The 25,515-nt window shown below is 34.5% G+C and overlaps 1 protein-coding gene across 3 annotated transcripts in view; it reads right to left on the bottom strand.

Moving 5' to 3' along the window:
* Positions 1 to 25,097, bottom strand: part of LOC136033146 (chitinase-3-like protein 1) — a 47,466-nt gene extending 22,369 nt beyond the window's left edge. Inside the window, exons 1-5 of one of the 3 annotated variants that reach the window (XM_065713792.1) lie at positions 25,003 to 25,097; positions 17,883 to 17,980; positions 11,584 to 11,995; positions 4,398 to 4,777; positions 15 to 316 (exon numbers count right to left, since the gene is read on the bottom strand). In XM_065713792.1, the coding sequence (XP_065569864.1) occupies positions 15 to 316; positions 4,398 to 4,777; positions 11,584 to 11,995; positions 17,883 to 17,940 (1,152 nt within the window). In that variant the 5' untranslated portion in view covers positions 17,941 to 17,980; positions 25,003 to 25,097. Of the gene's footprint in view, positions 1 to 14; positions 317 to 4,397; positions 4,778 to 11,583; positions 11,996 to 17,882; positions 17,981 to 24,570; positions 24,810 to 25,002 lie in introns of those variants that run through there. The other 2 variants (XM_065713791.1, XM_065713793.1) reach the window with 2 other exon arrangements.
* Positions 25,098 to 25,515: the final 418 nt, after the last annotated feature.

Below are 25,515 nucleotides of genomic sequence, written 5' to 3' on the forward strand. Positions count from 1 at the left end.
CAGAAATAATTTACCTGAGAGTACTTTAGAGATCCTTCATCCCATCCTCCAACTGATATCCAAGTTTTTAGATTTGGGTTAAGTTCTTTCAATGAAGTAAAACGTTCGTAACCACCTTTTCCTCCATCTTCAAGAAGGTCAATCTCCTTCCTTAAACTAACAATACTGCTGTCAGAATCTAATCCAGCAAATGCATAAATAACATCAGTACAAATAAACGGATCTATGTCATCAACTTCTAGCTTTCCACCGCCATTTCTGTTCATGGACCAGCTTCCGTAATAACAGAAAACTTTCTTCTTCTCAAAACAGGAGCCTAGCATAAAGTTTTTTTTTTTATTTTAATGGATCTAAAATATATAAGACCAAAAGTAAAATATACACGAGACAAGAGTGAGGAACAATTTTGAGCGCCAAATTTGATAATTTAATTTAAAAGGGACGTAGTAGAAAATAATTGTTTCTTGATGGGAAGTAAATTAAAAGGAATACACTGATTAATATCTTGGAATGGTTTACATTTTTTTAATGGCTTATGCAAAAGCTTCCTAGTAGAACTATGAAATTCACAGAAATGTTTGTTAAAATTCTTAGGTTGTTTTGAGATAACAATTTCCCTACATTAATACCTGTCAAAGACGTCATTATTCAATACATATAATGTTCCCCATTTAAGACTTTCAGTCAGGCATTATCCATATGTCTGAATAAACCAAGATAAAAAAGGAAGCGCTTGACAAAAAGTGTTATTTTAGCAATGTAAAACTAATTTAAATTCAAGAATAAAATTATTCTAAGTATTGCTTTTACTTTCCATTAATCTTGACTATTGCCAGATTTTTGTTATTGCTGAAATTTTGACCCATAAAACTATACTGTTAAAATTGCATATGATTTTCAGTAAGGTACAAATGGTACTCAAGCCTCTTGGACGTTAGAGAAGAAAGTATTTCCACTCTTAGTTAGGGTAACTTTTTTTTAAACTTTTATTAGCGTTGTTATTTTGATGTTGATGTTTTGACAAATAAAAACACCGATCGAAATATTAATTGTTTGCATTACATCCCAAGTAACGCTCTAGCCTTTAGAGAGGTTAGAGGAGCAGTAGCCCTACCCTTATTTGTGGTAATTTCTGTTAATTTAAAGTTTGGATTGATTATTGCTTTTGATATTTCGTCCTTTAAATAATCATTGCTTCACCCATAGCAATGTAGGTCATTTTTCTGTTTCATTTGTTTGAGTAATCATCTTTATTTCAACCAGTTATGATCAATTTCAACTTGATCGCAACAACTGGGGATCGCAAAAACTGGAGCTGTCACAAGACAATTTTGGTTTATTTTGAGTTTTAATGTTGTTGTTTTCTTTCATTTGAAGAAAAACTTGTTTTAAACTGATTTATTTTGAACTACCGAATGCTGTTCTATTTTGATGTATTCAACTACAATAACAACCGGTGCTGCATCTTATAGAAAAGCCTTGGTACTGTTTCTTGGCTTTTTGGCCCTTCTGATACCCCCAGCTCGCCTCATCAATTTTATTGTTAGCCCCTTCGATTTAAGTTTAGCTGCTGTGTCGAACAAGAAAAACAGTCACAAATCATATAAATTTTAATCAACTAGTTTATTTAGTGCAATTAAATACAATAGTTTTCTTTCCTTAAGAAAATATGCAATAAATCAAATTAATAGAGACTTGTCAAACAGTTCGTGGTAAGGAACTGTAAAGAAGGATCAGCCCGGCTCAATAATGACCAAAACTCTAAAAAACGGAATTTCGATACCAATAGATACATCAAAAGGATCATATTTTTATGCTGATTCTAAATGTATAAGTTTCGTCGAGTTTATTTCGACCAATCAAAAGTTACGAGCCTATGAAATTTGTCTTATTTTCGAAAAAAGGGGAAACACCCCCTAAAAATATCAGAATCTTAATGAAAATCATGCCATTTGATTCAACATATCAGAGAACTCTACTGTAGAGGTTTCAAGCTCCTATCTCCACAAACGTGGAATTTTGTATTTTTGCCAAAAGAAAGATCACAGATGCGTGTTTACTTATTTGTTTGTTGTTTTTTTTTCAAGGGTAATCGTATCGAACCAGTGGTACTAGAATTCCGCAAGAGGGCTGATTCGAACGGGAATTAAAAATTATGATGTCCTTTTTAAGTGACCAAAAAATTGGAGGCAACTAGGCTCCCTCCCATACTCATTTTTTCCCAAAGTCACCGGATGAAAATTTTGAGACAGCCATTTTGTTCAGCATAGTCGGAATGTCTAAATACTATGTCTTTAAGGACGACTGAATCCCCTACAGTCCCCTAGGGACGGGCTTCAAGTTATGAACTTCGCTCATTGTTTACATATAGTATGTTTATTGGTAAATATATAGACGTTTTCAGAAAGATTTTTCTGGTGGGGATGGGGGTAAGGAGATTGGATTACGTGGGAAGATCTTTCAATCGAGGATTTTTCATCGGGGAAGATAATTTCTATGAAGGGAGCGCTGGATATCCAGGCATAATTAAAAAACGATCAGAAATTAAATTAATTTTTTTTTTCAACTGAAAGTAAGGAATAACATTAGAACTTTAAAGGAACAGAAATTATTACGTATATGAGGGGGTTCGTCCCCTCGTCAACACCTCGCTGTTTACGATAAAGTATTTGTAGTAATTTCAAAAGAGCTATTTATTTTAATTAAACGGCCTTCTTGATTCAGGGATCAATCTTAAAGAATTCGAACAAAATTTGAACTTCAGCCTAGAGAGCGAGGTACTGACGAGAGGAAGAACCCCCTCATATTATGTATACGAGGAAGTTCGCTCCCTCGTCTATACCTCGCTCTTTACGCTAAAGTTTAAATTTTGTAAAATAATGGCCGATATAAGCAATAATTTGTTTGTTTTATTTTCTGGCCAATCTTAGCATGTAATTTTAGCTTAAGCAGCTTCATAACTATGATTTTTATCAAAGATACTGTATGTCTTCGGCTTGTGGTTGTTTATTAAATAAAAAAAAAAATTCCAACTGAAAGTAAGAAATAACATTAAAACTTAGAACGAACATAAATTATTAAGTATATCTTTTAAAGATCTTTTCTTTCATTCATTTCAGTCATTTAAAAATTGCTCAACTTGTGACTCATTTTTATAAGAATAGTTTCGACCTCTTTAGCCGTTTTGTTACTATGCCTCACAAAATTAGTTCTGAAAATATCGCTTATATAAGTTACGTGGGAGAATCTTTCCATAAGGAAAATTCTCGCTGGGGGAGGGAAATTTCCATGGAGGGGTAGCTGGATTTCCCGAAATGTCAAACTTAGGTTATTATAAGCTTATTATTAGTTTTTCAAAAGTAAAATTAATATGCTAATTTCATTTAATTATTCATGTACGGTGAGCCAAATTCAAAAACTGCATTAGTTCAAAACCGTTCAGAAATTAAATTTAAAAAATATGTTTTTTAACTGAAAGTAAGGAGCTAGTTTAAAAATTAAAGCGAACAGAGATTATTCCGTATATGAAAGGGGCTGTTCCCTCCTCAACGCCCCGCTCTTTACACTAAAGTTTTTTTTATTGTTTCATAAAGCAGAGTGGTAGGAAAGAGTCAAACGTTAGGAGAAAGTAAGGAGATAGTTTAAAAATTAAAGCGAAAATTAAAGCGGGGCATTGAGGTGGGGACAGACCCTTTCATATACGGAATAATTTCTGTTCGTTTTAAGTTTTAATGTCGCTCCTTAATTTCATTTAGAAAAACTTGTTTTTTTTTATTTAATCCATATTAAGAGTTATTGATGTTGGTCAGCATTGTCTATAAAGTCATGCAATACATAACAGAAAATTTTCTGTTATATTTTTCATTGTTTTTTCTTAAGTAAGATTGAAAAAAATTGTAATTATCTTGTTTTCAAGAGTTTTTTACATTAAATAGTGCTTTAATCTTTTGTACGACTGGTGTCAAATTATATATTACTTTCTTGAAAACAACATATAAAAGTTGTTTTCGTTTGGCAGACTTTTGTTTATTTTCATTCTTTTATTCAAAAATGAGAATTCAGTTCAAATCTTATAAGTTTGTCTTATAAGTTCTATTTATAAGTTTGGGTTAATAAAAGTATGTGAAATATATATAATATATTATATATGTGATATAATATATGTGATTATATTATATATGTGAAATATATAATATATATAGTATATACATATACTAAAGGAAGCTGTTATCTTAAAAGCACTGGAGTGCCAAGAAAGTAAGTGACCATCATAGTTAAATGAGAAAAAACTTCTATTGACTGTATGTTGAAAACAGAATGAGCTGCTGATAAATATTAACCAATTGGTGTGAGATGCTAAGCATAATTCACTGGGGCAAACAACTTTAAACGCTCACCCTGTTTTACTTCTTCCTGTATCCACTTGTAATAAAATGGCACTTTCATCTTCCATCCAGTTGCATGTTCACAGCCCCTTTTGCTGCCATATCCGTGAGACACAATCCCCACAACTTCACCATCGTAGATGACTGGTCCGCCACTGTCACCATTGCAAGCCTCTTTCCCTTTATCATCAGTACAAAACATAATGGGATTGTAGAGAGACTCGGCTTCTTCACTTTGCAAGGTTCTTAAGCAATGATCTTCCGTACTAAGTGTCTGTTCAACTTGACGGAGGATATTAGGCAAAGCACCTTGATGTGATAAACGGCCCCAGCCAATTGTTGTGACAACGAATTTTTCAACAGTTTGTACCCACGGTCTGGAGACGATGCTCCTACAAAAACAAATGTAAGTGTAGTTGAGCATTTCTTATACAACTAATTAAACAAAAAAAAACAAGTTTTTTTAAATGAAAGTAAGGAGCGACATTAAAGCTTAAAACGAACAGAAATAACTCCGTATTTGAAAGGGGCTTTTCCTCCTCAATGCCCCGCTGTTTACGCTAAGGTTTGACTCTTTTTCTTAACTCTACATTTTAAAACAGCAAAAACTTAGCGTAAAGAGCAGGGCGTTGATATAAAAATATAAATAAACACGCATCCGTGATCTGCCTTCTGGCAAAAAATACAAAATTCCACATTTTTGGAGATAGGAGCTTGAAACTTCTACATTAGAGTTCTCTGATACGCTGAATCTGATGGTGTTCGTCATGGTTCAATGACTTTTAGGGGTTATTTCCCCCTATTTCCTGAAATGAGGCAAATTTTCTCAGGCTCTTAACTTTTGATGGGCAAGACTAAACTTGATGAAATTTATATATTCAAAATCAGCCTTAAAATGCGGTTCTTTTGATGCAGCTATTGGTATCAAAATTCCATTTTTAGAGTTTTGGTTACTATTGAGCCGGGTCGCTCCTTACTACAGTTCATTACAACGAACTGTTTGAAAATAAAAGTCAATTTGGAGCATGGTATTTTACAAACTCCAAACAAATCAACTTGTCCCAATTGGTACAGTCCATTTGGGAGTTAATGCATTCTTCTAATCATCGAATAAATTATGGGTTTTTACTTTTAGCTAAAGTAAGTCGGTGTCCCGGTAATATAGTTAAAATTGTCACTCCCCCTTGGATTTCAGGCTACACACAATTTAATAAGATTCAATCATGTTTTTTTTTGAAATTTCAAGAACTGAGCTCCCTGCAGCAACATTTTTATTGCATATGCTCTGGTAAGTTTTATCAAAGGCCGAGCTCAAAATGGGTTTAAAGATTTTCTTTTGCATCATTGTTTTTGCTTCCGACCTTTTCTTGACAAAAATATCAATAATCGTTTTCAAGCAGATTATTATAACTTTGTTTCTATAGATTATTGTAGCTTTGAATCCAATCAGAAGCATCCATACTAAAAGAACATGATGTACAATAGTATTTCATTTTGGATTGAGATCAGTGATCAGATTTGCTTTGAAGGCTTAAAGGGCATATTCCCTTCCTATGCTAATGAAATATTGTATGGACTCAGTGAATCCTTAGACACCGGTCTACTGATGAACGGGACAACCTAATGGATCGCAAGGATTGTCAAGCCAATTTTAATACCCCACGGAATAGAATAGTGAGACATAGCCAACAGATAGAGGGAATTCATAACCACAAAAACTGCATTCGACCTTTTCCAAGTAAGTCCAATCGGGTCAGTTTCCAGAATACGATCCTTATGAAAAACATACCGATCCCTCATTGATCTTGCTACGAATAGGTTTTGATCAACGCCCCTTATCAGGCCTATATTTCATTACTGGTCTTAAATATTAGGTCCTTGAGCAGATGAAGAATAGAGAAAAAAATAACCTAAATCCAACCCAAATTCTTTACAGATTTCATCCGTGTTCTTGCACACAGTATCCAACAACGTCAGTACATCACTTTACACGGTACAGTTTAAGTAATTCTCATCTTTATAAAATATCCACTGCCCCAAATTATCGTGGCGAACTTATACTTGGCAAGACTGCATTGACGATTGTGAAGTGAATTATTAAGGGTTTTGATGAACGGTAATTTTTCCTCACAAAACTTTTAGGTCGATTTATAGTATTCATAAAGTATATGTTTTAATGCGTTAATATATTATGCGTTTCATTAACCTTAAAGGGATTTGGGTAAAAGCTAAAGAAACCTGGAAAACGGAATTGTTGAAGTACATAATACCATTTACAGTATATTTTTAGGTAAAATCTAACACTAGAAGCTTTTCAGATGATTTGGGTATGACTTTAGGCTATATAGAGAGAGAACTGTCATCTAAACAAGCGGTATCAATAACATCACATCTCTGTAGTCTTGTCATTACCGAGAATATGAATTGCAAATCATAGTTGGAATTGTGTATGTAAACCAGCCAAAATTTCTGGTCCTTAACTTTTAAATTACAGGATTTTTGGGCCAACTCCCAAGAATTAACCCCCATGAATAAGTATCAATAAGATAATTATGATCGTGAACCAGATCTTTTAAATTAAGGATGCCCCCCTAGCAAATCCAACACATTAGCCCTAATGACTAAATAATCCTCTAGTGAAATGGAAATGGGATAATATGTGTTGCGCAAACTTTAAATATACTAAATTGCTGTTTTAGTAAGTGCTGTCAATTCTGTACCCATACAGTTTTCTTCACTAAATGTCTCAAAAACCTCTACCGAATGCTTGGTAGAGGTATGACTCGAGTCTTGTTGAGCGTGACTAAAAGAGGCTGCAAAGGCTATATGTTATTTTCGGCATATTCACCCTACTTCTCTCCTCCTCTTACTTAAGAATTTTTTTTTAGAATGCCTTGATTCTTGCCAACATATGGTTGTAATATGCCCATCGTGTCAGTCCAGATACTACACTAAACGGAAGAATTACAGGGATCCCCAAGCATAGCTCTATAAACAATTAAACTGTCTAGGGCAGAGTTGCACAAGGTAAACACATGCAAATGAGCATCAACATGGGGGGGGGTGAGCGTTCACCACTTTGATTTACACCAGCTAACTTCTCCTCACCATCAGTGTAAATTAGTAGAATGGACGGAGGTGTAAAATCTTCCATCTCAGAAAGTCTTCCCTTAAGTGGATTTGGATGCCCAATGTCCGTTGTTTATGGTCAATCTAATCAAAGTCTCTTGGAAAAAAACTTTCTTTCTCATTCCCCTCATCTCGTTCCCCTCCCCTCCCCCAATAAAAACTACATTGAAAGAATCATCAAACATACTTGACTTATCTTGTTGTTCCATGCTTTTGGGCAATGCGTAAGTTTCCATCATGGAAATTAAATCAACGTCTCAAAAAGACCGTCATCGTTAATCACTGACAATCGATCTCCAGATGTAATAAATGAAAAAAAACAAGGTTTTTCAACTGAAAGTAAGGAGCAACATTAAAACTTAAGACGAACAAGGATTATTACGCATATGAGGGGACTCATCCGCTTGTTAATACCTCGCTCTTTACGCTAAAGTATGTTTAGTAACTTCAAAAGAGCTATTTATTCTATTTAAACGGCATTTGTATTTCAGGGGTTATTCTTAAAGAATCGAAACAAAATTCGAACTTTAGTGTAAAGAGCAAGGTATTGATGAGGGGGCAACCACCCTCATTTACGTAATAAAAAAAATATGAATATAGAAGTTCGTTAGATAAGTTAATTTGTAAGTTGTCTATATTCATTACTAATAAAAACAATCATAAATAAAGTTAAGAGTTTTAGTGGCCTTCTTAAGTAGCCGAAAATTAGAGGGAAGCAAGGCCCCCTCCCCCTCCCCTTTTACCTCAAATCATCAGATCAACACTTTGAGAAAGCTGTTTAGCCCCAAAAAAGTAAATTTAATATGTAAATTTTGTTTTAATTATTCATGTACAGTATGCTAAAATCAAAACTTGCATTAATTCAAAAACGTTCAGAAATTAAATAAAAAAACAATTTTTTTTAACTGAAAGTAAGGAGCGACATTAATACTTAAAACGAACAGAAATTATTCTATATATCAAAGGGGCAGTCCCCTCCGCAACGCCCCGCTCTTTACGCCAAAGTTTGACTCTTTCTCACAACTCTAATTTTTAAAACAATAAAAAACTTTAGTGAAAGAGTGGGATGTTGAGGAGGGGACGGTCCCTTTCATATGCGGAATAACTTCTATTGCTGTCTTCTAATTACAGTTTATAGTTGTATACCTAGTTGGTTTCTTTTCCCCATTTACACGACGTGTTTTCGACGTTTAGTAAAATATCTCAGACTACACAGCCATTATATGACAAATACATAAACGTTCAAATGGGGATAAATCCATTTATTTAGGCAGCGAGAACAGGTACAAAAGTCTAAAATATTTCGATCACATAAGCAGTGACTGTCATCAGTCGAAATACTTAAGTATTGAAATTGAAACTAACATATCTATACAAAAAAAAACTTTCGGGTCAATCCCAAAATAATGAATTTCCAGGTTATTAAATAGATTTTTTCAGAGAGAGTTAAATGACAAAGTTTATTCATTGTCTTGAAGTAAATTTTCTTCTTTAATCTTGCCTAAATTTAAAATAAATTTCCAATGAAGGTGGCAAGGCCTTCTGTGTCTTCTAATTGCAAACGAAATGTTTATAGTTATAGTTTATAGTTTAGAAGTTTATACTAGAAAGTTTATAGTTGTATACTAGGTTGGTCTCCTTCCCTATATATACGACACATTTTTGACGTAATACCTTAAATTAGGTATCTTTTTCTCAGACCACACTGCCGTTCAATGAAGAGCACATAAACGTTCTAATGGGGATAAATCCATTTTTTTAGATAGTGAAAACAGGTGTAAAGTTGGTTTTATTCTTTAAACTTTTTTTCTTTTTAACCCTTTCACCAACATCAACCTTTGAGCAGTAAATAAGCATGTAAACATCAATGTCACACATGGATTTTAGTTTGTTTGATTAAGAACCAAATTGTGAAAAAATTCCGACACAATTGGAGGCTTAAAGCGGAAATAGCCCACCTAACTATAAATCTACAAGTAAGTATGGTTTGAGGCACAGCGTGAGCCATTGATTCTTTTCACAGAAAGAGATTTTTGCCACAGAAGATCCTCAGATATCTTCCATGCTAAAATTTGTATATTCGCTTGAAATTGCAGTCATAGTTGATACGTCAAGAGAAACGTTATGCACAAAACATCCGGAGTATAATTCTCCCCAGAATAGGGCCAAAAAAGGGTTAAAAAACTTTTCGATTGATTCTTAACTTTTATCCTTAAGACCATAGGAGAGGAGATTCCAGTACAAAAGGTAAAATAGAATGAGACATATTCTGTTCACTCTAAACGGTGTCCAACAAAGAACTATTAAAGGGACCCAGAAACATATCCCCTGTCCACTTTGTGTAGATGTGGTGATGTTAAAAACCTTGGAGGGGCCTCATTTGAATTACAGTCGAAAGTTTTAGTGCCCGCTTTAAAGGCAAAGGTGATTTGAGGGCGACCAGCCTCTCTCCCCTACCGATTGTGCTACCCAGCCTCTATAACCCTCATAGTATCGGCTTAAAATTTGTGATTGTCATTTTTTCAGAGGCGTTGAAAGGTCTAAAAAGTCGACAGCCCAATCGAAAATGGCCATGAAGAGTCTCGGTTGTCCAATCAGATATCAGCTCTTAGATATTGATTTCCAGGTCAAGATTCCCTTTGTTTATAACATATATAGTGGGGAAACTACACACGTGTCTGAGCAAATCAAAAGACGGTATACCCACCTTAGTTTTCAAATTATTCGAATTATCAGGAATGTCTGGGGAATAGCTTGGGGATCAAGCTAAAGCTTTCATGAAATGCGGTAAATGAAGTAGAGTTTAAGGTTTGATCAAGACTACGGGGCACGGGTATGTTGAAAGACCTTGTCTGTATCCAGGTCATCAAAATAGCTTATCAGCAACATCTCGGGAAAACCTTGCAGATAAACTTGAAAATTTGCTGGGGAAAGGGGAGAGTTGGGGGTGCATTTTGTGGTATAGCTAAACAAGGAGTTAACATTTTTGATGGTGGGAGGGGAAGGGGATATCAGAACTTTTTTGGAATAAAAGCTCCAATAGAACTTATAATCTGTGCATGGCTAAGAAGTAAGTTAAATCAAAAGACACTTCGTGCTGACAGGTTATGAAAATGGCTTACCGTCATTTCAGCATTAAAAAAAATAATACAACTATAGTTATAATATTAACATCTTTCAATCTTAAACAAGACTTAAAAGTATCCATATTAATTGTTAGTCCTACTCTTTGCCTATACACGTCAGTTTTCTCTTCCTGAAACGAGTAGCTCAAGATCACTTAATTTCATGTCTTCTGACCTTTAGACTGGGTTTCCAAACTACATAAAAACTTCAATTTAAAATTCCCTACCTTATTAGTTGAACAGCTGTTACCCCAGCTATTTTAGAGCAACTTAAATTATTTTAATCGTTGAGCCCTCGAAGAAAGAAAACAGTCAGTACCAGTACGGATCAGAAACTAATTACCTGCACGATTCTTGAAAGCCGGCTTACTGTCGGACGGTAAGATATTTTTGGGAAGTATGGTGTTTCTGCGAAATCTGGTTTTCAGGAAGTCGGGTGGAAGTTGGAAGTCTGGAAGTTTGAATGAAGGCTGGTGCAGGCCTGTGACTAGTTTGGCTAACCATAAGATTTTCTACATTACACGATACACCCTTATAAAAGGAAACTAATGTGCTTCATAAGCACATAAGCAATCCCAGGTCTTTTACTTCTGACTGAGGCTAAACAGTGTGACAAAACCTCCATAGCCAGAAAAGCCCTAAAAATTCTCTACTTTTTAAAATCCTGCGCAATTCCATGTTGTTTATTTCTTCGAGGGGCACCATTCCTCATGGACAAACTTTAACGCATTTTGTAGTCCAAAGCCCCCCCCCCCCTGTGAAGGTAGGAACTGCATAAAATATGGATGATTATGTAAAATTAACAAAAGGAAACATGTTTTGACGTAGCATTCAATTTTTGAACGCCCTCCCTCCTTGTAAATATGTTTTGAGGATACCTAAAATTATGATAAGTAATTTTACAAAGATATAATCTTCAACTGCCTTAACGATGCTAAACTTACCAGGTCTTTGAAAGCTTTGCAGGCTGAATAGAATCTGACCAATTAAAGGTCCCATCGAGCCAAATTAATCCAATATCATGTAGAAGCATTGTTGCTTTATGACTGAAATCCGGGTGTATTTTTGTGCATTTCACTCTCAGTATTTGTCCTTCTTCAATATTCAGCATATCTCTCCTACCGGCAACTACTACCCATCCATTTGTGTCAGTACTCATTGCACGGTTAATACAATGGGCAGCAGTAAGCACCACGTTGTTATTTATGACCACACCACCGCACTTGTGACTCCCCCGAAACTGGATCGATACGACAAAAGGGTAATTTTGGATGTTTGCGTCTTCACCCCCGACAATAAAAGGACTAATGAAAATTGAAGGTGTATCTCCAGCTTCAGAATTGTCAGCATATAAAACTATAAGGAAAAGTGTCCCAATGAATAAATAAATAATCAAAAGACCGTTGTGAGAAAAAGAAACAAATAGTTGGTTTATCAACCATATTTAGGGTTCATTGAATCTGGTTCATAAATGAAGCCTAGGATAACAAACGGAGGGGCCAGTAAATCTACATGTTTCAAATTCTGAAATAATAAACGAATTCAGCCTTGGCATGGCTAAGCGGCAGGTTTGTATACTTTGATTCTTGTTGTCACTTGTCGTTTTGGTGTCACCATAGATTCGATACAACCACCCTGGGAAAAAAAACAAATCTTTCTTGAAGTAGTAACCTTTTTAGATCGTTTTTGTTACCAGAAATATCATTATGCCAGTTTTAAGAAAAGAAAAAAAAACATGTAGCCAATTTCGAAGGTGGGCTCAGGCACTCGGCATGCGGCAAGGCTGTATATATTGATTCTCATTGTGAGTAGTAACCTCCAAAGGAATCGCCTTTGTTTGCTACTCTTTTTTCGTGAAAATGGAAGGTCCACAGGGAATACATATAACGTTGAAGGGTTCCAATGATTTTTATTTAACAGTTGTGCTGTTTCTGACATCTTTATAGGTTTATGCCGGGTTTTGCTCCATATTTTGTTGGCGTCAAAATTTATGATGGTTCTCATGTTTCAACAGCACAATTCTTTATTCTTCACTTCATTTTTGGCACGTTTTGATACTCGCTTTCTCGCTATGGCTTATAATTCTTGCTGCCGCTTGTCTCCTAGTAGAATATATCTGTGTTCTCACTGTGACGTTTCTATTAACTGCATATTTCTTTGTTTTTCCCTTTCATTTTTAATTCGTGCTGCTCCTTGTTGTCGCATGTCTTGTGACGGCATATTTTTTGGTTCTTCGCTTTTGTTTTTGACTTGTTTTAATTCTTGTTGCTACTTATCTCCGAACCGGATATTTCGTTGTTCTTCACTTGCTGTAATTGACGCTAACGCAAGTATTCTATGTGTATATTTATTTGTTTTTCATTTTCGTTTATCATTACCTTAGACATTTTTTCAATATCGTTTATCTTAGCTCCTTGGGTTCGTCTTGTCGCATTTAATGGTCTAGGTTGCTCATTTGTTCTCTAGGCATTATGAAACTGCTTAAAATGGCTTTTGTAAATAGATTAATTACACTTGGTACTTTATACTTAGCTGTTTTCCTTCTGTAATGTTGCATGCGTCATAAAACGATCCGTTCACTCCTGGGGGGGGGGGGGTAATTTAATTTATTCCCTTGAAATGTGCTCAAAATGTGAAATTTATCATATGATTTTTTTTTAATCAAAGCTCCAAACGAATTTTTTTTAAACTCCTGATCTATGTAGATCCTATTTGCAGACCAGAAAATCTCAGGGTGCAAATTTTCCAGAACATTTTTGACAGCTATCTTATTCCTTTTTTTTTTCGCTTTAAATTCTTGTTGTTCCTTATCCTCTAACCGTATATTTCTTCTAATCGGATATTTCTTGGTTCTTCACTTTCAACCTCAACTCCTTGTAATTGTCGTTGTTGCAAGTAATTCTAAGCGTATATTTCTTTGTTTTTCATGGTTAAAGTTATTCATTTGTCCTTTATGCATTATTGAACTGTTGAAAACGCCTTCTGCAGAAAGATTTATTACACTTGGTATTTTATACTGAGATACGTTTTGGCGTAATTTCGCCTGCTTCATATACACTAAAAATTGCCTCTTAGAGAGGCAATTGAGTTTAAAAAATACAGAGACCTTGCTTTAAATAGAGATACTTGAAATATTCTTATAAACCCTACTTACAATAACTTAACATTAAGAGGAACAAAAACTATTTTTGCTCTTTTCTAACCATGGTCATCTGACCGCATTAATAATAAAAATTAGGTCAGTAGGCAAGCAAAGTTAATGGCAAAGCAGGGAATCCTTTCCTAACCTAATTAACGAATAGTCTTCAATTTATTCTGGCTTTGTTTTTTGGTTGTTTGATTCAGTGTTTATTCTGCTCTGTAACTGTTCACTTCAAAAGGCTGGTTTTCTTCCATTTTTTCCCGTTTTGGAAGTGCTGAAGACAGCTTGGCGGAGGTCCTTGACGAAATATCTGCTTTTGTCTTTTCGCTTGTTTCTGTCCACTGGCTGAAACTGCCCCCGCTTTCTTGTTTGTTTTTCTTATAATTAATCCTTAGATTTTTTTTTCTTCTTGTCAGATGTTATGTCTTAAATAGTCTAGCAATGGAGGAAAACAAAATCCTAATCCCTTAATAATAATAAAATGAAAAAGAATTCGTGTATAAATGAATACTAATACATGCATAAGAACTAATGCTTATACATTTACCATAAATAACAACATAAGGAGTCTCATAAATATTTACACAAATATACGAACATAAGAACAGGATGCTACTAGTAATGACCTTTCTAGATTTGAACTTAGTAAATCAAGCAATAATATTCTCTTGCAGTTACGATTTGATACAGAGGGTAATTTTTAGTTTTGAAGATTTGTGCTAGTGCACAAGCTATTTCATGAACAGCAGATACGAAAATATGCTGTGTCTTCAAATTCTTAATTTGAATTATTCAGCCCATGTCTCCCCTCCCCCCAAATAAATAAAATAGTTTTAATTAAAATGGCAATGCAGGAAAATGTCTTAAAATGTGGACTTTTTTGGAGGGACTGGGATTGTGATTTGATCCCCTCCCTTAAGTAAGAGAAAAAATTTGATAAAATTCGCATCGATACAAGTGGATTTAGTGACAAATACAGAAAAGTACACTTAAAATCTTGATGCACTTTTTGAGGCTTTAGAAATCCCCTCCCAAAGTGTTTTAAATGCTTGAAAAAAGCCATAACTTCTAAGTTTCATACCATATTTAAAGTTAAACACATTTCATTAACAGTAGATTCTAAAAATTAGCTTTGAACGTTTAATCAGCCACCTGTGCTAAGGGATCGAAAATTTTCTAATAGTAAAACATTTCCAAGTGCTTTTAGTGTTTGATTCCTAAATACCAGTAATTTCCCACATCTTCACTTTCTATTTGTGGCCCTTTGTTATCTTAAAAATCTAGTTGTAATATATATTTTTTTTTTTTTAGGACGTGTTCCTTAAAACGGCCTAAACTTGAAACACACAACCAATAATTTTAATTGATTTTTAAGATGTGTTATGCCAGGGACAGATCTAGCCTTGTCAGTTCCCGGGACAAGAATGGAATTTGATACCCTCGTCTCGTCATATTTTTATTTATGTCTGCCATAATATGTACAACAAGTTTCAAGAAAAACTCAAGAAATCGGCTAAAAAAAATTTTCAAGTAAGATTCCAGGTAATAACATCTTACTGCATACATGCAATTTAGATTATAATCCTAATCTTGTTCTGTAGGTTAAAACTATACTTCTCGGTTTGAATTTTATCTTATCTGATCTATAACTTGCTTACCAGCCGGCACCCCTTACCATCTAGCTCCCGGGGCAGGCTGACTCCCTTGTCCTCCCCTTAGATCTGTTCTATGTTATGCTTACAAAACATTTGAAATTTTAAAGAGGGGATTAAACTTATTAACCCCGAACTGACAAACCCATGCGGTAAGGGCCTAATTTCCCTGGGGTGGTTAAAGCGGAGCTTTGGAGATCCACAGATTTTTTGCGCCCTCATTGCGTTCTTTTTTTTACTTCTTTTATATAAACTTACAAGTTTGGTCAATTATTGGTGCCCTCATCATATTGCCCCCTCCCCTAAGAATTTGCTCTAGATGCTCCAGTGGGATTCCCAAACTTCTCTCGCTTCACTTCTGATTGGTGTTACCCAGTCTTCGAAACCCAGATACTTGTGTTTACTGATCTTCACTTCAGTTCTCCAAAAAGGTGCACAAATGTGCTTAAACACAGACCCAAACTTAAATTAAAAAGAGCATAAACATTTGGGTTGTGTGATAATGCTAGTAATTTTAAAATTAAAAGAAAAAACGAAAGCAAAAGAGCTTTAATTTTACCAGTCCTCCAGTGTGTTTTTCTTCAAACACTCAATCTAAAAGTCTTGATTTTATTCCTAATAAAAACTTCGAAGTTATTTCTTTCGTTCGGTGCCGACCTAATTTATCGATTGTCTATGCTATACGGGCACCTTACCTCAATCGGTTAGTGTGATCAAACAGTTCGTGGTAACGAACTGTAGTAAGGAGCGACCCGGCTCAATAGTAAACGAAACTCTAAAACTCAAAAATTTTGATGCTAAAAGATACATCAAAAGAATCGAATTTTCACGCTGATTCTAAATATATAAGTTTCAATTAATTTAGTCTTTTTCATCAAAAGTTATGAGCCTGAGAATGTTTGCCTTATTTTGGAAAATAGGGGGAAACATCCCCTAAAAGTCATAGAATCTTAACGAAAATCACACCATCGTATTCAGCGTATCAGAAAACCCTATAGTGAAAATTTCAAGCTCCTATCTAAAAAAATGTGGAATTTCGTATTTTTTTTCCAGAAGACAAATCACGGGAGCGCGTTTTTTTTTTTTTTTTTTTTTTTTTTTTTTTTTTTTTTTTTTTTTTTTTTTTCCAGGGGTCATCGTATCGACCAAGTGGTCCTAGAGTGTCGCAAGAGGGCTCATTCTTACGGAAATGAAAAGTTCTAGTGCCCTTTTTAAGTGATCAAAAAATTGGAGGGCATCTAGGCCCCCTCCCATGCTAATTTTTTTCCAAAAGTCAACAGATTAAAAATTTGGGATAGCCATTTTGTTCCGCATAGTCGAAAACCATAATAACTATGTCTTTGGGAATGACTTACTCCCCCACAATCCCTGGAGGAGGGGCTGCAAGTTACAAACTTTGACCAGTGTTTACATATAGTAATGGTTATTGGGAAGTGTACAGCTGTTTTCAGGGGGATTTTTTTGGTTTGGGGTGGGGTTGAGGGGAGGGGACTATGTGGGAGGATCTTCTCTTGGAGGAATATGTCATGGGGGAAGAGAAATTCAATGAAAAGGGCGCGGGATTTTCTAGTACTACTATAAAAAATAGTTAATAGACCCAAATAGTTAAGTCTGTAAATTTAGCACTTTTAAGAAATAAAAACTTCCTTGACCCATTTCTGGATCATTAACATCCTCCTGTCTCCTTGACGAAATGTGAAATGCTCTTGAACGTTTCGAGCTTTCGAGCCTATCATATACCCTAAGTCAAACATGTTCCACCATTTTCTACTATACGACCTTCCTATGTACAGCTAGGTAATTTATATCATTTATGTTCTTTGCCCCTGGGGTTGTAGGGGTTTTGTCATCTTCCATAACATATATTTTGTACCTTTCTACCATTTTGAAAAATTGCTATCTCTGAATGACGATGAGACATATTGGGGGCTTTCGGGGGGTTATGTAGCAAAAAAAGGAATAGTAGGGCATTGCTTTCTCCTATTGCTTTCTAATCGTAAAAAAAGTACTAAAATTTTGAATTATCAATCAACTAAGTGACCTCTCAAGTTTCTACAACCACTCCTTCAATTCGAAGTGGTCAGGTGAAAATAAAGAATAATATAACATATTGAAGGTATATGAGTATTTACAACAGGCAACAATAGAGCATAACCTCTGACTACGCTATTTCCTACATTTTCTTTTTTTTTTATTAGAGCCTCAGACAGTATATTCTCAGATAAGAGAAATATGGGAATGTACCTTACTTCTAAGGCATCAATTTCTCCCAACTACAAGGAACCAAGAACACGACAATTGTTATCTAACAAATTCATAGTTTAAAGAAAAATATTAATAATTCAATTAAGATATGCTCAATTAAACGTATTCGAAGATTTTATAAGAATTTAGTTTAAAAATAATATATTTATTAAAATTTTTGGACCAGCTTTAATTTTCCATATACCTGTGATCCCTGCGAAAAGTAGCAGAAACATAATGGTTGATGCTAATACTGTCGTCATTCCACTGCAGTTCCTTCTTTCTTCTGTGGGAAGACACTTGCTGAAAGAGATAAATTGCAACAGAAGAAAAATAATTAGAAAATCATAGAAATCCATAATTACATATATGCAGTAACTGCAAAAATTATATGTCTAATACTTTTGCTAGTCAAATGCTAGTCGTTAAAATACATAGCAGCAACAATCCACCTAGGATCTACAATATTACTGCGGATTCTCCTTATTCTCTTCTCTTTCTTCAGAGGTTCTTACTTTTCTCCCTGTCACAAAGTCCATGCTACCTTCAAGTCTTTTCCTATAACCTCGTCCCATCCAGCTCGAGGACCTCCTGTTTTTTCTTCTGCCATTGCTGTAGCAAACAGTTCGTGGTAATGAACTGTAAGTAAAGATTGACCTGGCTCAATAGTAGCCGAAACTCTAAAAAACAGAATTTTGATACCAATAGATATATCAAAAGAATTGGCTTTTTATGCTTATTTTAAATATATAAGTCTTATTAAGTTTAGTCTCACCCACAAAAATGTTACGAGCTTGAGTAAATTTGTTTTATTTTCTAAAAAAGGGGGAAACAACCCTTAAAATTCATAGAATCTTACTGAAAATCACACCATCAGATTCATTGTATCAGAGAACCTTACTATAGAGGTGTCAAGCTCCTATCTAAAAAGAAATGTGGATTTTTTTTTCCCCATAAGAAAGATCACGGATGTGTGTTTATTTGTTTTTTTTTGTTTTTTCACTTGGGTGATCGTATCGACCCAGGAGTCCTAGAATATCGGGAGAGAGCTCAATCGAAAAAAAAAATTAAATTTCTAGTGCCCTTTTTAAGTGATCAAAAAGATTGGAGGGGCACTGAGCTCCCTCCCATTCTCGTCTATTCTCCAAAATTATCTAATCCAAATTTTGAGATAGCCGTTTTGTTTAGTATAGTTGAAAGATCAAATAACTGTGTCTTTAGGTGTACAATGACCCCCACAGGTGCTCCCTCTGCTCAACACTGATAAAAAAAAATTGAAATTGTCATTATTTTTCAAACTAGTCAAAAGATCCAATAGCTATGCCACCAGGGATTCCAGCCCCCCCCCCCCCGCCTCAGTGCTGTGGCAAGTAATATAAACTAATAAACTATGCAATTTGCCAGAACTCTTCAATCCGGATAATTTGCAAAGTACTGTTAGTAGTTGTATTCGTGTGCGCCGTGGTGTTAAGTAAGGTTCTCCTTAGTCCGGCAATATCTAATAACTCTATTAGAGTAGTCACTCGACAGATTCCACCATACTAAATTGAGCCGTGTATCGACGCAAGTCACTTTTCTTGTGCCGACGATATTCTTCTCTTGGCTAACAATCTTGGGGCCCTCCAGAACGCTTTTGACGTTGTTGGCTCCGGAAGGAAAGAAATCAAGTTGCTACTTCCAAAACAGAGTTTCTTGTCTTTGGACGGGAGATTGCCTCCAATGATACAATCCAAGTTGGTCCCACCACAATCAGATCTTACAGTTCACTTAGGTATTTTGGCCTTCCATTTGGAATTTCAATTAGATCCACTAGGCAGCTTATAATTATTTTGTTGAAAGAGAAACTAAGAAAATTTTATGGTCTCCTCGCCAGGGTAAAGGGTCAGTTTGATATGACAACCCTTGGTCGGCTGTATAATGCACTTTTTGCACCGCATGTGTTGTTTTTGACACCTATTTGGAAATTTGTCTCTGTATCAGATAAAAAGCAAATCCGATCGCTGTTCTTTAGGCTCTACAAGTATTTTCTTAATATCCCCATTTGCACTTGTAAAAGTTACATTTCACGATAATACGGTGTTTCTAAGATTTGTCAAATAATGGACGAAGTGTAACATAAATTTGCTGACCGCTGCAACAGAATTATCGATTTTCCATTGCCTTGCCTTCTACCAACTGCTTGCCGTCACTAGTTGTGAAATCTTATAATGTTTGACCCATGTACTAGAACATGAAAAAGACAATGGAAAAAGGGTTGATTCAGTAATATTTATGGAATATGCAGAAGGGAGCTGGAGTGAGGGGGAAGAGCCATATAGGTACCGGCCGGCCTATAGGCCTTAAACTGCTGGGGACAGGCAGCTCAAGTACCTGCACATCCCACAACACATGATTAGAATTCAGTAATTTCATAAGGAGAAACCGTTGTTTGCTGATTGGAGGATATTTTATTTTTATCTGAAGATATTTTTGTGGAGTCAATGAGGTGAAGGGACTAATTAGGTAGTCATATACCCTTACACAAAGTCTTGGAACTGGAAGTGGATGCTGAAAAGTGTTTGAAACCTGAAGCTGTCAAGAATTGTGCGTGTTTTTTTTTTGTCTGTACCTTTTTTCTTTTCATTTTCTTATACTCCTCTTTAGTGCATTTTTGTTGTGTACAGAGGTTAACATAAATTATTATTATTATTACTGTTTACAAGCATGATTTATTATTAGGAAAAAGGGAAATGTTTGATTCTGGGTATATTTCTAAAGGCAAAGGGTATTAAGGTTAATTGGAGAATGTTAAGGTTAGATTATACTAATTAAAAAGGCACTATGTATATTCAATTTATCAAAAAGGACGAACTGCAATATCTTAAGAACGGCTGAGGGTATAAAGTTAAAACTTTCAGGAAATGTTGAGGAAGTTTTTGAAAAGTGGCTAGAGGGTTTCCATTCTCTCTGCTATGTTCTTTTTAGTTGCTCTCCCTTTAAAAATTTCTGATCAGGATTTTTAAATAGCCATCTTGTTCAAAGTAGTCTAAAGATCAAATAGGGATAAAACTAGGCGTATAGGGATAACATAAGCCCCCATAGCTTTTTTGAGGGATGAGGAACCCTGGAAAATACACGTTTTGCTTGCTTGTTGTCTCAAGGGCGTATTAGCAATATTTAATGTACGGCTGAGGCTATTTTAAAAAAAAACATGAAATACTGAGGGGAATTTTGAAGACCTGTAAGAGGGCAACCAGCCACCCGAGGTTCTTGTAGATGATATCACTGATCAATATTATTGAAAAATTCATTTTGTTCAAAATAGTCAAAAGGACAAGTAGCTAGGACTCAAGGAATGCACAGCCCCCCACAGCCCCAAGGGCAAGGATTGTAAATTATTTAGACTGCCCTTTATTAGATGTAGGATTTATCAGCGGGGTGGGGTTGATTCTGTTTTTGTAATAAAGGCTAAGGGTACTTAGGTGAAACTCTGGGGAATGTCGAGGAGTATGTTAAACTAAATCAAAAGATACTGTATGTAACCAGTTTTCCAGAAAGGTGTACCTACAGGATCTCAAGGACGGTTGAGGGTATTAAGTTCAAAATTTCGAGGTATGTTGAGGAGGATGTTTAAAAGTTTTTGGAGGGAAACCAGTTACCCTCCGATTCCCTTTGTAGCTTTCCTACCCCCAAAGATATCTTAACAAAATTTCAAAAAAGCCATCTTATTCAAATTGGTCCAAAAGTCAAATAACTATGACTCCCAGGATGGGATAGCACCCACAGCCCCTGTGGCAAGTATTGTAATTTATACAAGTTGTCCATTGTTTTTATTCAAGGTTGGTTATTGGGAAAAGGCGGCAAGTTTTATCTGGAGTCGTCAAAAAGCTAAGGGTATTAAGGTAAAACTTTTGGAAAATGTGGAGGGGGATTAAAAAAACTAAACAGAAAATTAAATATGCAGGAAGGTTGTCAAAAGGACACAACAGCAATATCTAAGGAATGGCTAAGGGTATTCAGTTGGACCTTTAAAGGCATGCTGAGAGAGAGGTTGAAAAAGAAGCAGAGGATAAAACAGCCCCTCTTCCTCTTGCGCTTTTAGCTGTTTCTACACTGAAAAAATCCTAAAAATCCAATTTATTCAACAATATCACAAAGTTTAATAACTAATTCCAGGGAGGAGGGCTCAATCCCCTCCTTGGATATGGTTTTTGTTGTATCAGTGTGCAACGTCTGGAAAAGGGACAACAAATTTTGTTTTGTGAGCTATTAATTTAAATCCAATGTAAATCAAAATTTATTCTTTGTTCAATCAGCCAGAAACTTACTGGACGGGTATGCTGGGCCAAACGAACCTAAGAAGAAAAGGATATTTGGAGAAAAAGGGGTTGTATCTATTCTTGAGACCCTAAAATGAGCCAAATACATATTACTCTTCTCCAGTAGCTATGGAAATTTCAGGGAAAGTAGAATCGACTAAGAGACGTTAACAGGGCAAATAGATATTAGAAGGAAAATTTGGCTATATCGATACTTAATACGATATATATATATATATATATATATATATATATATATATATATATATATATATATATATATATATATATATATATATATATATATATATATATATATATATATATATATATATATATATATATATATATATATATATATATATATATATATATATATATATATATATATATATATATATATATATATATATATATTTACGCTTATCTGCTTTGAAATTTCAAGCCACGTAGACACATACATTAAAATATCAGGACCTAGGGAACCTCAGTTAAGAAGTACGCCTCTTTCTTTTCTGTTTCCTCTTTCAAGGAAACAGAACTCTTAAAAAAAAAAAAAAAAAAAAAAAAAAAAAAAAAAAAAAAAAAAAAAATCTTTACAAGTATTTATTTCAACAAACAAGCATTCGAAACAAAAAGTAAAGGAAACAAAAGTAAACAGTAAAAGTAAACAAAAAGTATTTTAATTAAATGGTGATTATTATACGTGTTTACTCAAAACATCTAAAGAATGGGGAGCAAGGAAACTTCAGCCCCACGGAAAATAAAAAAGTGAGATATTTAATACATTTTAATGACAATCCCTGTCCTCATTTCACCCCAAATTCTATAGTAAAAATCGTTGTTAAAACCTGTTGCACAAAGCCCCAGTTTTTCAAAACTTTTGGACGGACAAATTAAAACGAAGAACCTCAGGAACTAACTGAAGAATGACAAAATGGACTATATATTGAAAATCGTGGTTTAAAATACAATGATTTTACTTCTATTTTTAATTTCTATTCGTTTTACATTTCGTTTTGTGATTCATATTGACAAAGCCATTTTAATAAAAATGTTTTTTCTTAGCTTTAATTACTAAAAGGGTTCGTTTCTGCTTGTTTTAAATTTAAATTTGGGTCTTTGATTTTCCTTGGAAAAGTTTTTTTTCAAAAAACACTTTTTTATAAAATGTGTTAGATTTAGATATTTGAACAATTTTAATGACTAAAAGATTCACCAGGTACTAAAAATTAAAATACTTCTTTCAAGTGTTTGGCTGAAATTCCGGGTACTTGCTTTTCTGATTTTGTTGATATACCTGTTGCACAAAGCCCCAGTTTTTCAAAATTTTTGGACGGACGATTAAATGAAACCTAAAACGAACAGCCTGAGGAACTAACTGAAGAATGACAAAATGGACTATATATAGAAAATCGTGGTTTAAAAGACAATGATTTTACTTCTATTTTTAATTTCTATTCGTTTTATATTTCGTTTTGTCATTTTAATAAAAATGTTTTTTTCTTAGCTTGAATTACTAAAAGGGTTCGTTTCTGCTTGTTTTAACTTTAAATTTGGGTCTTTAATTTTCTTTGGAAAAGTTTTCTTTTTTCAAAACACTTTTATTATAAAATGTGTTAGATTTAGATATTTGAACAATTCTAATGACTAAAATATTCACCAGGTACTAAATATAAGATGCTTATTTCAAGTGTTTGGCTAAAATTCCAAGTACTTGCTTTTCGGATTTTGTTAATGTTTTCTAACTTGCCAATACTGCCAACCTCCTTTCGATTAGCCGTTCCACGAACGGCCTCTTCCAAACGGTTTCTACTCTTGGTGTTTCTTTTTCTGATATTGGTGTTTCAAATGTAGTCAATGCCAAAAAAAGTCAAAAATTAAACCCTAATTTTAAAAGACAAAATCATATTTGCTGCGCAAATCAACACAGTACTTAAAGTTGTTGCAGGGGTAAACTTCAAAGGGATTATGCTGTCATGTGCACGAATTTTCAGACAGTTAGTGATAATGAGCTGTAAGTAAGGGATAACTCGGCTCGATCGTAGCCATAACTCTAAAATGGGAAAACATAATATAAATAGATATATCGAAGAATTGTTTTTTGTTGTTTTTTTTTGTATACCAAATATATAAGATTCATTAAAATTAGTGTTAACCATCAAATAGTACGAGCCTAAGAAAATTAGCCTGATTTTCGAAGAAGGAAAGAAACATCCCGAAAAAGGAAGGAATGTTACTGAAAATTGCTCCATTACTTGCCTTCTATATTTTAAACGGCTCGTAAGAAATACTTTCAATCATCAAATACATTTTAATCTAAGTTGGAAGCGCGCAAACAGTCTACATTCAGAGTATGTGTCCTTCTTATCTGAGTTTTTAAGGCTTTGAAAATGAAAAGAATTGTGAAAATAGTAATTATTAAGCAAATTCTACAGTTACACGATAGAGTCCAAATAAGATATCATAATTGCTAGACCTTGTTTACCGCAAAACCTGGGATTTTTTTTTTTCAGGAGACTATTTGCACTATTAAACACGAAAAATTTATTGGAATGGTCTGCTTATTTATTGAAATTATTTGAACGATATTACTTATCCTTGGGTCTGAGAATCCAAAATCGGTGATTACTGACAGGTTGCCCACTCTCCATCAACTGGTTTACATCAAGGAGCAGCACTTTTTATGTCACCTATGGCTTACTTCCCCCACTCAGCTACTCTTCAAAACACAAATTTCACTTTTTCTGCCACGCGGGAATGGTGCCACCTGGTTTCAAAGATTTGGAAAGTGTGCAATCTTGCAGCAATTAGGGTGCAAGTAAGATATTTTCAACCTCCCTTACTGAAAAAGATCTTTCTTAAGTGTCAGACAATCAATGTACCATTATGCGGTGAGAAGTACAAAAAGATGGTGAAACTGCCGAGGAGGATTGACACCATCCAAGTTTTTTTAGTTGTTGTAATGTTTAAGGAAAATAGGTACATAAATGTTAACGAAATATAAAAAATGACAATTTTACATACAGCTTCCTTCCCTAGTAGAGTTGAATCTTTATCCTGAACACATTCAATCTAAGACAACAGAGATCGTCTTTTTTTAGCAGGTTCTTCATATAATAGTCCTTAGACAGGTTTTTGATTCAGCTTAAGCGGTTTAACTGGTTATTCTTGAACAACTTTGGTTCCAAGGTTTATGGTCGTTTAAAATTAGTAAAGTCCTACAATATGAAAAGAAACTTTGCAAAACGAACCTGTTTAGTCTCGTGCGACAAAATAATGCTAACAATTTCAAAGGATAAAGAAGAGAATGTTCAAAATTAAAATCAAGAACTGAAAAGTGTCTGCGTCTAATATCCATACCATAATTCCACTTGCTGATAAAAAGACAAACGATTTCTGAATAATACCATTTTTTCTTGATTTTATCGTTTCACTTACATGCTACAAAAGCTAAAATTTGAAATAACAAAAATTAGTTTAAAAGCTTATAGCATTACTAATTTGTTTCCAGTTATCGTGTAAACTATTGCAAAAAAC

Source organism: Artemia franciscana, chromosome 11, assembly GCF_032884065.1.
Source record: "Artemia franciscana chromosome 11, ASM3288406v1, whole genome shotgun sequence".
Taxonomy (NCBI): domain Eukaryota; kingdom Metazoa; phylum Arthropoda; class Branchiopoda; order Anostraca; family Artemiidae; genus Artemia; species Artemia franciscana.